The following is a 12,828-nucleotide window of genomic DNA, read 5'->3' on the forward strand; positions in this document are numbered from 1 at the left end:
GTTGTTTCCAAAATTACGGTTTAGAATTTGAACATGTATTTGGAAAGTAATCATAAAAATCAAAGTATAATTAGAATAAGACTATAGTGAAGCTTAAAAGAAGTAAAAAAGAAATGACTGAATTTAGGTAACTTTATTCTGAATAAATACATTTTTATAAACTAGACCCTAATTTTCTTTCTTTTTCATCATTTTAAAACTGGAAAACATCAAAAAGTTTATAATAAATAAAAATACTAATTGTGATAATCATTGGTACCCCAAAGGATAGTTTCAGTGAAGATAGAATAATGGCTAGTTACTAGTTTCTTAATATAAGGAGATATAGAGCAAATATATATGCATGTATGTATGTATGTATATATACATTAGATTATTATAAAAGATGTTTCTTTGCATAATTTCTCATTAAGAGGGATTGAGAAATGAACAGATTTGGGTGTTTGTTCTCATGATTGTATAAGTTTATGGACAGTGAAGTAGCAACGGTATCACCAGTAGAGACTTGAGAGGAAGGAGGGTTGTCTAGGATTTAAAGAACTTGGAAAAAGTGGACCTTTTAAATACTACATATTTATTTTTCAGAAACCAAGGCCTAAATAGACCTTAATTTTCGATGGCAGCAGTTCCATGTGCCTCAGTGGGAGTAGGAAGGAAAGGACACTAAATGGAAGTTAATTTCTGGACTGTTTCCTCAGGATGGCTCCAGAAGTCGCGGCTGTAGAGAGGAAAGGGGGATATAATCAGCTCTGTGACCTCTGGGCGGTAGGCATCACAGCCATAGAACTTGCCGAGCTTCAGCCTCCTATGTTTGACCTACACCCAATGAGGTCAGTGTGTCCAAATTGGAAGAATCCTGTGCTGAAGCTACAGCTTCTTTTCTTCTTAGTGTTATTTATTATGTCATGCGCAAATAATTCACTTAGTCTTACTTTACCTGAATTGGAAATCATTATATGGTTCATAATATTATTAAAAATGAATATTAATTTTTTCTGATGTGCTGTGTTTCATTGATTTTTTTCCAGAGCATTATTTCTAATGACAAAAAGCAATTTTCAGCCTCCTAAATTAAAAGATAAAATTAAGTGGTAAGTATTTTTATGTTATTAACCTCCATAGCAAAATGAACAAAAAAGGAAATGCAGAAGTCTAATTTCCAAAATTTCTTAGGTCAAATAGTTTTCATCATTTTGTGAAAATGGCACTTACCAAAAATCCCAAAAAAAGACCTACTGCTGAGAAGTTGCTACAGGTATTATTTTTGCCCTATTTTGCCTATATTTGCCCTATTTTCAAAAGATATTGTTTAGTCAAATTTTAAATAAGTGTTCTGTATTTTTTCTTGTAGCACCCTTTTGTCACACAGCCCTTGACACGTTCTTTGGCAATAGAGCTGCTGGATAAAGTAAATAATCCAGATCATTCCACTTACCATGATTTTGATGATGATGATCCTGAGGTAGGAATTGTTTTTACCAACTAGCATGTATATGTCCGTGTGTGTGTCTCTGTGTCTCTGTGTCTGTGTGTTTGTGTACATGTTTGAGAGAGGTATATACACAGAATGAAGCAATTTTTGAATTTCTGGAATTTTAAGTAATAATAATAATAAAAACCATTGGGTGAATAATTAAGTCTTTGTCCTGTGATTTCATGTGCTAGATTTTTCTTTTTGACTACTTATAGAAAAGCATTGTCTGACATGGAAAAGGCAGAGTCATTTTAATCCACTTTTGCAATTACCATAGTTTCAAAAAAGTTATTTTTGGATGAAGAAGAAAATAAAGAGAAAGCACTTAAGCAAGCTGTTAGCATACACTCCACTTAATTTTTTTTCTTGAAATACTCTTCGTACTATGCTTCATATTGCTTAGTAAGGGTATGATTCACCTTGTTGGTGACTGAAACATTAATGGTCTTGTATAGAAATAAAAACAAACTAATCTATTTCTTTGAATAAAATAACCCTAATATAACAAAAACACTGGCATTAAAAACAGCTTCACTTTGTCGGCATATGTAACATTCCTAGCCCAAGAAATGATTGTGATTCCTAAGGTAAACTCAATATATGTGACATGGCAGGATTCTGTTACTGAATCTGTAATAAAAGCAGATGGTCTTGGTCTCTACCGGGATGTACTGGGAATGGTAAGAATTTCAAAGAGGGTATGATGGAATGAAGCCATCCAGTGGTTTAGATGTTCAGATTGTCCTTTGTCAAAGAGGAATGTTTTGTCAAGTCAGCATTCTTCCAGTTAGATATCTTTATACAAGTCTTATGTAGAAGGCCTAAGAAAAAGGTTTGGAAGCCGGGTATTGTTAACTCAGGTCTATAATCCTAGCTACTCAAAAGGCTCACATCTGAGAATCATAGTTTGAAGCCAGCAGGTGCAGGAAAGTCCTTTGAGACTCTTTACTCCAATTAACAACCAAAAACCCAGATGCAGATCTGTGGCTCAAGTGGTAGAGTGCTAGCTTTGAGCAAAAAAGCTCAGGGTAGTGCCCAGGCAATGAGTTCAAGACAGGACAAAGATATAAACTATTCCTGATCTTACACTAGGTGTATTTTGTGTTTTATTACTTTAATTTTGTTTTTAAAAATCTAGTTCTAAAAACCCTTGTACAGGCAATCTTTGATGCGTCCAGTAGAAAACTGCTATAAAAATGACATGGTGGGTTAACACCTAGGCCTTGAGTTTCAGCTCCAGGACCAGAAAACAAAAAATAAATTCCATTATTGTCACACATAAATATAAAGAGTTGGAAAAAATAGACTAATAGCTACAGTACATAGATACTACAGCCAGTGAGAATTAACATGTTTCATTTCTTTGTTTTAAAAATGTCATTAATCGGTTATGGTGACTTACACCTGTAATCTTAGCTACTTGAGATACCAAAATCAAGAGAACCAGCTGCAGAAAAAGATGTCTTCTCAACCACTAAAAAAGTAGGCACAGTATAGCTATTCAGGAAGCATAGAATAGGTTGATCTCTGTCTAGGTCTGCTTGGGCATAAATATGAGACCTTATTAGAAAAACAAAAAAATTTTAAATCCACTAGTTGGTTGAGAATGGGGGATTTTGCAAAACTGAACTGTGATTCTTCATATTACCGCCTTGCAAGTAGCTGGCCACCACACTAACCATAATTAGGACATTTAAATGAAATTGTTAAAAATATTTTGAGGGTTTTTTTTTTTTTTTACTATCAGCAGTTAGCTTTTTTAAAAGTTCAAAATATATAAAGGATATTTTTAATTTTTTTCATATTTTTCTAAATTCCTGCAATTTTAAGGGATTTTTTTTATTGATTTTGGTAAAAGTATATGTGCCTGGTTATATGTGCTTGAAAAAAGTGAGATCCAAAGAATAAATTTGATAGAAGTAAGTACATGTTTAGATTTCCTTTGTCTTAGATTATTACCCAGAATTGAAGTTGGCAGACTTTTTTTTCTTAAAATGCCAAACAAAACTATGGTTGACATTTTAGACCACATAGTCTCTGTGACAGTTATAAACTATCTTGTAGAGTAGAAGTAACCATAGGTGGTTCATGATGGTTTTTGAGTATTAGTACAATAAAACTTGGTTTATGAAAACAATCGCAGTGGAAATTGGCCATAGGTCATAGTTTGTCAGTTCTTGACAGAGAAAAAACCAATTGCTTTTTATCCCTTCTATCAGGACTTCTTAACTTGAGCACTGTTGACATTTGAGCTAGACAATCCTTTATTGTAGGTAACCACCCTGTATCTCTGACCTGTTCCAATTAGATGATGGTAGCCTTCTTTAATCTCTTGTGACAACCAAAAACCAATTAGATGATGGTAGCCTTCTTTAATCTCTTGTGACAACCAAAAATGTCCCTAGCTATTTCTTCATGGCTCTTCAGCTAAAATTCCTCTGGGGAAAACCCACGGTCTTAACTAGTGTTTATTATATTATCTGTATCTTTACTTCATTTGGTTCAATGTTTGTATTCTCATCTAGTTCTCATTGTAAGTGCATATGTTAATGGCCTGCGGGGAGGAGGGAGTAAGTGTGTTTTTATTAGCATATATTAATTCTACAAAAAATTTTTATTGTCATATTTCCATACATACATATAATGTGCATTGATCACATTTACTCCCTATTACTCTTTCTTATCCCCCCTAATGAAAGGATGTTACTGATATTTGTGTTATTTGCTGATATAGCAGTCACAAAACTCTTGAAATAAAATCACTTGAAAAAATATGAAATAGTTTATAAGGACAGATTTTATGTTTTTTCAAGAAGTATTCTCAAGACATTTTTTGAAAATCATGGGAACCATGCATCACTGAATAGGTTTCTTTAAATATAATTTATTAGAATGATTCTTATCACTTTTCTAAGTGCTATTTATTGGTGTACTTACAAACTCATCATAGTAGGTTTCTGTGACTATATAACATTTACTAAGAATAATGAGAATGCTCATGTTTAGAAATTAAAGCTTCAATTTTTGAGAATATCTATATGGACTTTGTCAAATTAAATAATAGTAATCTGTGTCCTTCTACAGGTCTGTCTTTTCAAGTTCAGATGAGCAATTTCAGAAATGATTCTGTTTATATGAAATAACATTTTAGAAAAGTTAAATTAAATCTTTCATCATTGGAAAACACACTTTTTATCATTATTGTAGATTGTTTTTAATGTACTACTGCCTATTTTAATTTCAAGTGGGCATTCGTTCATTATCCTGATCATATTTAACAGAATCTTGTCACGTCCTTTTTCCCATACATGAAACAAATCATTTTAAACATGGATTTTTTTGAAAAGGAGTGGGGACAAAACCCACTTCCTGTTATAACCATTTTAAACAGTACATGTAAAAAGAAAATCTCTTCTGTTCTAATAGGGAAATAATGCAGCCATAGTCTTTTTTTTTTTCTTTTCACTTGGAGTGTTTGTTACACTTTCAGAAGCTTTCCTTAAGCTGCACTTGTTAGTTCATTCATTTTTCTGAAATCAGTACTCTTGACATCTAACACATGACCTACCCAGAAACTAAGTTTTCTAGCCTCCTTTGCTATCACTTTTGGCTAGTTAGATTCTGTAATAATTGCAAGGTATGAAACTCCTGTACAGATTAAAGGAAAAGGATTCAATACTGGCTTATTTTCTGCTTATGGAAATTAAAGAGCATCTAAACCTCAGAGAAACTGATGGGATGAGAAGCAACATTTTAATGAAAAAAAAAGACTTCTGAAAAGTAAAATCTGTAAGTTCCTACAAATATAAGTTACAAGGCTTTTCAACATCTCATTTATATCAGCATTCAAATTATGAGGAAACTTGAAGCAAACCATTATTTCTTCATAGTTGAAATTACTATTGTGGTTACCTTTTTAAAATGTCTGGAAGCCAGCTACTTAGGAGACTGAATTCAGGAAGATTACAGAGCAAGGCTAGCCTAGACAAAAAGTTTTCAAGACCTTATCTCAACTTATAGAAAGCTGGACACAACAGCTACATGGGAAGGATAAATAGAGGATCATAGGCCAAGCAAAATGCTAAAACTTTGCCAGGCACCAATGTAATTCTAACTAGTTGGGAAGAGATCCTGAGGGTCATGGTTTAAGGCAGAAAAGTTCTCAAGACCCCTTTTCCACTGATAGCTGTATACATTGGCATGTGCCCATTATCCTAGGTGCTAGGAGACTGAAATCAGAGTTTCAGTCCAGCCTGCACAGTGAGATTCCATCTTACCAAATGAAATGGAGTGTAGTGGCATATGCCTGTGATCCAGCTACAACAGGAAACCCAAAAAAAGTGGATTGCAGCTCAAATGCATACCCAGACAGGATTGAAGCTGTATCTCAAAAGTAACCAATGCAAAAGAGGATTGGGAGTGCTAAGAGTGCCTGAGTTCAAACCTCAGTACTCTCACCATCCTCCCCCCAAAAAGTCATAAGTTGCAGTATTTTGTTCTGATTGTTACAAAATGAAGTGCTTTTCATGTTTGAGTGATTTTGTAGATAAAGCTATGACTTTAAACATATAATTAGTGTTTTTCTTCTAGCCCCTTGTTGCTGTACCACATAGAATTCACTCTACAAGTAGAAATGTGAGAGAAGAAAAAACACGCTCAGAGATTAACTGTAAGTATATATTATACATAGTTCATAATTTATGATGGAAAGTAAGATGTCATTTAGTTATAATTATTTTCTTCCAGATAATTTTTCTCAGTAAACATTTTAAATGTAAAGATAAATAAACACAGAATTTTATTTTGTTTATTCCTTTAAATTTTTTATAGCAAATGTGTGAAGTTATAGCACTGTTTAGAATGAAAAGCAAAATCTCTAAAATCTCTATGAATATGTATTTAAGTCATCTAGAGAGATCATTAAAATTTAGTAGCTTGTGAGTCAGTAGATATTAAATAATGTCTAAGGCGATGATAGGAAAAAATTGGACAGTGGACATTTACAGATAGGAATTTTTGAGATTCTTCAAAGCATAAACAGTGTTACAGACTGTAATAATCAACTGCTCAAACAGTTGTTGGAAGCTGGATAATAGTGCTTCAAGACTGTAACTCTAGCTACTCAGGAGGCTGAGATCTGAGGATCACAATTCAAAACTAGCCCAGACAAGAAAGTCTGTGAGACTCTAATCCCCAATTAACTGTCCAAAAAAAGCTGAAAGTAGAGCTGTTGCTCAAGCTCTATACCATGCCAGCCTTGAGCAAAACACTCAGGGACAATGCTGGAAGAATCTGTGGCAGAAATGTAATGGTAGGAAATTTGGGGGACACAGATACAAGGAGAAGGTCTGATTAATGGTTCCTTTTCTGGGACTGTATTTCATCCACAGAGTACAGGCAGAGAAATTGAATATGTGCTATACTGTGGCTTTTAGTAAGACAGTATTACCATAATCAGGGATTATTAGTGTTGAGTGAGAATAACAGGCATTCACAGGTAACAGTAACAAGAGTCAAATAGATGCATGAGACTCCTCATGTAACTTTACCACTGTGTTTTGCAATTCTAAGACAAGTTTAAAAGAACTGTTTAATAGGCCTTTACCAAGATGAGGTCTGTGTTAGTTTGAATACCTTACTAAAAGTTATTTTATAATCTTGAATGCTTGACTTAGAATATAAAAGCAGATAATAATATTGAGAAGTGAAAGGTAAAGATAGTAAAACATTCATACATTAGAATCGCCCCAAAAAAGATGGCTGTAGTACAGTTAAGTTTAGTCTAGCTAATTTATTCTTTAACTGCATATTTATTGTACTGTAGCAGTTACACACACACACACACATACACACACACACACATACAAATTAATAGCTTAAAACATGTGTTACCTTACATAGATGCTGAGGGTCAGGAATCTAGGACAGCAAATCAAAGCATTTCTGGCTGAGAGCCTCTCATGATACTGCAATCAGAATGTCACCTAGGGCTGCAGTCATCCAAAGGTTTTGCTCAAAGGTTGCTTTCAGACTTACTGAAATGATACCTGATAATCAGAAGCTTTACTTCCTTATAATGCAGCCTGACTGCTTACAAAAGGGCTTCTTCCAGAGCAAATGATTCAACAGAGACAGATGTCTTGTCTTGGAAAATGAGCCATTAGTTCCACTGTGTTCTTTTGGCCATACCTACCAACCCTAATCCATGGTAGAAGAGGACTGCACAACCTCATAAACACCAAAAGGCCAAAGCCACTGGAGTCATCTTCAAGCAAGTACTGCACAAGTACTGTACTAACTGCTGTCTGTTCACCACAACAGCAAGCTAAACTGTCCCCTATACTGGATCACAACACAGAAGCATCTTATAGGGCTGGGAAGGTGGCTCAGTGGCAGAGTGCTTGCCTTGCATGCATAAAGCCCTGGGTTTGATTCCTCAGCACCACATAAGCGAAAAAGCCAGAAGTGGCGCTGTGGCTCAAGTGGTAGAGCACTAGCCTTGAGCTGAAGAACTGAGGTACAGCGCCCAGGCCCAGAATTCAAGCCCCACGACCGACTCCCCCCCCCCCAAAAAAAATACACAGAAGCAACTTATATCCTGATTGTAGCATACATACAATACCATTTTTTTTTCTTTTCAACTGTAGGAAATCCCTAGTCCCTAGTCTAGGAGCATGATTGACAACTCAAGTGACAGTATAGTATATGCTTTCTAGTGTACACTAGGCTCTGAGTTTAATCCAAAATACAAAGAGAGAAGATAGAAAAGGGGAGAGGGCCAGCCTAGGACTAACAGATTAATTTTCCATTAAAATAGCATTTAAGACTTCAGTGCTGGAAGTGTCACTGTGGCTTAATTGGTAGAGCTTAAGCCTTGAGCTGAAGAGCGCAGGGACAGACTTCAAGCCCCACGATTGGCCAAAAAAAAACAAAAAATAGACTTCAGTGCTATCTTTCCAACTAATAGATTCTTTTAAAAATTCTTTGGCTTTGGGCTGGGAAGGTGGCTCAGTGGTAGAGCGCTTGCCTTGCATGCCTGAGGCCCTGGGTTTGATTCCTCAGCACCACATAAGCAGAAAAAGCTAGAAGTGGCACTGTGGCTCAAGGGTAGAGTGCTAGCCTTGAGCTGAAGAGCTGAGGGACAGCGCCCAGGCCCAGAGTTCAGGCCCCATGACTGGACCCCTCCCCCCCAAAAAAAATTCTTTGGCTTAAAACTAATATATAGTAGATGATAAAATTAAATGTTCTTTGTCTTGGAGTAACTTTTGTATGTGTATATTGGGGGAATGTACTGGGTTTGGTGCTGGCTGATAAGCACTCTACCACTTGACTTACACCTACAGCCCTGCTTTTTGCTGGTTCTTCTGGAGATGGGAGTCCAGCAAATTTTTTGCCAAGGCTGACCTGGAACCATTATTTAGGCTTCAGCTCCTGAGTTGCTAGGATTACCAGCATGAGCCACTAGTACCTGGCTAGCATTGGAGTGACTTAAAATTATTACATCATTAAAGATATAGAAACAGATCCTATATTAACTTCTCTTCTTTTTTAGTTGGTCAAGTGAAATTTGACCCACCTTTAAGGAAGGAGACAGAACCACATCATGAACTTGTAAGTAGCATAGTCTTCAACTGGTCATGATGAAAATAAATGTTTTAATTTGTCTTTGTGACATACTGGTGCAGACTAAAAAACTAGTCATTATTTGGGGAAACAAAATGGTAAGTAATTTCAAAATCCTGAATAAATAAATCTGTGTTGCTGATACTGAACATTTTCAAAATTGTTTTTGAAAAAACTTTTAGTTTTGCCATCCTCCAATTAAATGCTTTTAATTCTGGCCCTGTAATAATTTTTTTCACTTTTGTTTTTCAGTCTTTGAGGAGCTTTATCTGTATTTATTAAGATAAATGCTGTGATTTCTAAATATCACAATAGATTCAGGAAAATAAGCCATGTATAATAAATAGGCTTCCCATTTAAGTGGATGAGGCTTGCCAACTGTACTAATATTCTTCTCATGGTTCTTTGGATTTTTTTTTAATTCTCCTTTCCACATATGGGGTGATTTTTTTTTTATACAACCTTGCTTTGTAAATATTTGAAATGTTAGCACTCCATGGAAAAGTAAAAAATGAGATTTTCTTTAAATCAAGCAAAATTAACCCTAATAAAATTACTTTGCCAGAGTTAAAATTACATGTTAACACTTTTCCCTTTCCTATTTAATAAATAAAAATAAAGTCCGGGAGCTAGTGGCTCAAGCCTGTAGTCCTCGCTACTCAGGAGGCTGAGATCTGAGGATTAGGGTTCCAAGCTAGCCCAAGCAGAAAAGTCCCCATGAGACTCTTATCTCCAGTTAGCCACTCAAAAACTAGAAGTGGTGCTGTGGCTTAAGTGGTAGAACACTAGCCTTGAGCACAGAGAGGCTCAGCACTCAGGCCCTGAGTTCAAGCCCTACAACCAACAGAAAAAAATAATTAATTAAAGGTTAATAAAGACATAAGTGGGAGCTTTTCCTCTCATTGTAATGCTTGCTTTAACTCAGTTGTTGACTGAAAGGTATGCAGAGTCCTCAGCCTTTATCTTAAGAGTAATTCAGTGCGTCAGCTTGAAGGAACATTGAGGAAAAGTCTTAAACTTCTCTTATTTTAACACTAAAGCCTGACATTGTGTAAGAGATAGCGAAGATTAAGAAGTTCACAAATGTTAATTATATTTTGTTAAGGCAGTCTGAATTGATTTTCTATTTCTCTTTTTAAGTTGGCATTGCATGTATTTAAATTCTGTACTAATTTAGTAACTGCATATAAAGTAGTTACAATGTTGCTTGTTTAGAAGCTGCTTAATATAAATTGACTTTGCATTAGCCTTAATAAAATTGTTATCAGGATTTAACATCATTTGTGAGTTTCCCTTTGTGAATTTTTGGCTTTTAGTCTAAGTGTAAATAACCTGGGTTTCTTGGGTTTCTCTGCTAAACAGCCCGACAGTGATGGTTTTTTCGACAGTTCAGAAGAAATATACTACACTGCAAGATCTAATCTGGTATTTCTCAACTTCTGATTTTCTTTGTCAGCATTGTCTTAGTTTTGATTTTTTTTCTAAGATCAAATATTTCATTCAGTTTTATATACTATAGCTTGTCATTTAGCAAGCTTCTGTATATTAAGAAGTCTAGCAGTTTTTCCCATAACAGATAAATCTACCCAAATGTAAAGCTGTAGGAATAAATAAGAATGTATTTATATTTATGAAAAATATTTATACTTAAATTTTCATTCAAATATGAAGGTTTTTTATAGTTTAAATTTATTTTTATGAGCATACATTACTTGTACAAGGTTTTGATTTTTTTTTCATTTTTTAAAGTTATCTATTGAGGTGTAAGAAAAAGTTGGACATTTTCCTGCAAAATGTCTAGTTTTAATGTTGCTGTTTTAATCGGCTAGTAACTAACCATAGATACACACACACACAACCCCCCATATAAATATATATATATATGTATACATTCATATATAAACTGCAGATATTACATTGCATATATTATTTCTGTATTAAATTATACATATACAGTTTTTAAAATAATTTGTTTCTAGCTAACAGTGAAATTATTCTCTGAAATTTTAGTTTTGTGACATATCCAGTATTTAGAAAAAAAATGAATTACACACCATCTCTAAAGTTAGAAATATTAAGACTGACGATTACATAAGAAAACTGGGAAATTCTGGTACATATTAAGTATGTAATATTTTTTAACAGTTGTTGTTAAATATTGTTATCTACGTGGCTGGCCATAGCCCCAAGTTGCCCCAATGTTTACGCCCAGATTCTACTTTCTGTTCATTAAATGCAATTTTCTTTTATTTTTTACCTTTGCATCTTAATTACATACCTCTTTGAATTTTGGCTAGTACATAAGCTCTTGAATCGTTGCCTTTTTACATTTGTAGAATATACAAGATATTTGACATACTTTTTTTAGTGAAGAGTTGCTATCTTGTTGGATAAAAAATACACATGCAAATTCTAGTCATGAAACAAAATATAAGATACCCTGCCAAAATGGTGGTCATTTGGCACCTACTGATAAGAGGAAGCTGATATGTGATCTGTACTACAGAGTTAACCATAGGAGAGGCACTTTTGGACTAATATGGCTTACCTGGCTTCTGTGAGAGAGTAAGACTGGTAGGGGTTTTGTGCAGGAACCATTGTGGGTTCTTCAGGATAGAACAGGTGGATGCTAAGCACTTTGAATGTACAGTCATGTGCTGAATAATGACATTTCATTCCACTCCAGAGAGTATGTATATTATATATGTTGGGCCCATGTGGTTATCACTTATGGACATCATAGTCTTATACTGTGATGAATGCTAGAAATTGTCTCAAGACTGATTTCTGATGTGTGTCTCAGTCCTTAAGTGGCACATGACTTTGTTATTTTTGTATTTTGTATTTTTGAGGAGATATAAGATACAAAGAATTTGAAATTTGTCATTCCTTAGATAAGAATAACAGAATTGAGACTTCTTAGCATTTTTGCCTCAGGATCAAACCTAAACCCTTGTACTGTACTGTCTCTGCCAACCAACACCATGGGAGGGTGGGGTTATTTGTTACGTTTTGCTTTGTAATACTGGATATGTTTATTCATATGCTCTCTCTCTCTCTTAACCTTACCCCTTTCTTCCCTCTCACTCCATATATGTCCCATAGTATAATCTCCCCCTGCCTCTTACCTTTGCATCTGTTCTCCCCTCCCCACCAATAAAACACACATAGAAATTCTGCGCCATTACACCAAATATGTTACTAGAAAGTTTAAGGTAATTAGCCTCAGTCCTTGCATCTAGCTGGAGAAGAATTCAGCCAAAATACACACATAAGTAAAGACAACAGAAAAGTTTACTAGAAGAGAAATATAACATCATGAGAAATGATTGGGTGTAGCATACATAATGATACAGAGAAGACAGTACCTCAGCCTGTCACCACAAGAGGTTGGCCTTGGGTGAAAAAATGAGATTTCTGATTGGTAGGTCTTCTTTCTGTTTCTTATAAGGTCTTAGTGCCAAAGACTTGGTTCCTTAGTCTTTATTTCCTCATTCTTTTGTCCTTACTTTCTCCTGTTTTGTAGCCCCGTCTGGCAGGTTTTGTCCATCAGCTTATTTTACTGTCTGCTAGTTCTGCCATGCCACAATTCCCAGATGGGGAATTGTGAGCCAGATTCCCAGCCCTTCTTTTCTCATTTAATAACTCCCCATTTTTTCCCCAGTATCACACTGCCTCTCAGCAGCCACTGTTCTGGTTTTTATTAATTGTATTCTGGAATCATACACTGT

The 12,828-nt window shown here is 35.0% G+C and overlaps 1 protein-coding gene across 3 annotated transcripts in view; it reads left to right on the forward strand.

The window, feature by feature from the left end:
- The window catches only part of Map4k3 (mitogen-activated protein kinase kinase kinase kinase 3), a 154,312-nt gene that overhangs the window by 93,380 nt on the left and 48,104 nt on the right, over window positions 1–12,828 (forward strand). For 2 of the 3 annotated variants that reach the window (XR_006146949.1, XM_042675418.1), the window contains exons 9-15: window positions 699–830; window positions 1,029–1,091; window positions 1,174–1,255; window positions 1,352–1,462; window positions 6,065–6,143; window positions 9,027–9,085; window positions 10,460–10,522. Coding sequence is in view for 2 of the 3 variants with exons in the window: in XM_042675418.1 (XP_042531352.1) it covers window positions 699–830; window positions 1,029–1,091; window positions 1,174–1,255; window positions 1,352–1,462; window positions 6,065–6,143; window positions 9,027–9,085; window positions 10,460–10,522 (589 nt within the window). In the remaining variant the exon portion in view is untranslated. The remainder of the gene's footprint in view (window positions 1–698; window positions 831–1,028; window positions 1,092–1,173; window positions 1,256–1,351; window positions 1,463–6,064; window positions 6,144–9,026; window positions 9,086–10,459; window positions 10,523–12,828) is intronic. The other variant, XM_042675419.1, reaches the window with a different exon arrangement.

This window comes from Dipodomys spectabilis, unplaced genomic scaffold (assembly GCF_019054845.1).
Source record: "Dipodomys spectabilis isolate Male_0828 unplaced genomic scaffold, ASM1905484v1 ptg000026l, whole genome shotgun sequence".
In the NCBI taxonomy this organism is placed as follows: domain Eukaryota; kingdom Metazoa; phylum Chordata; class Mammalia; order Rodentia; family Heteromyidae; genus Dipodomys; species Dipodomys spectabilis.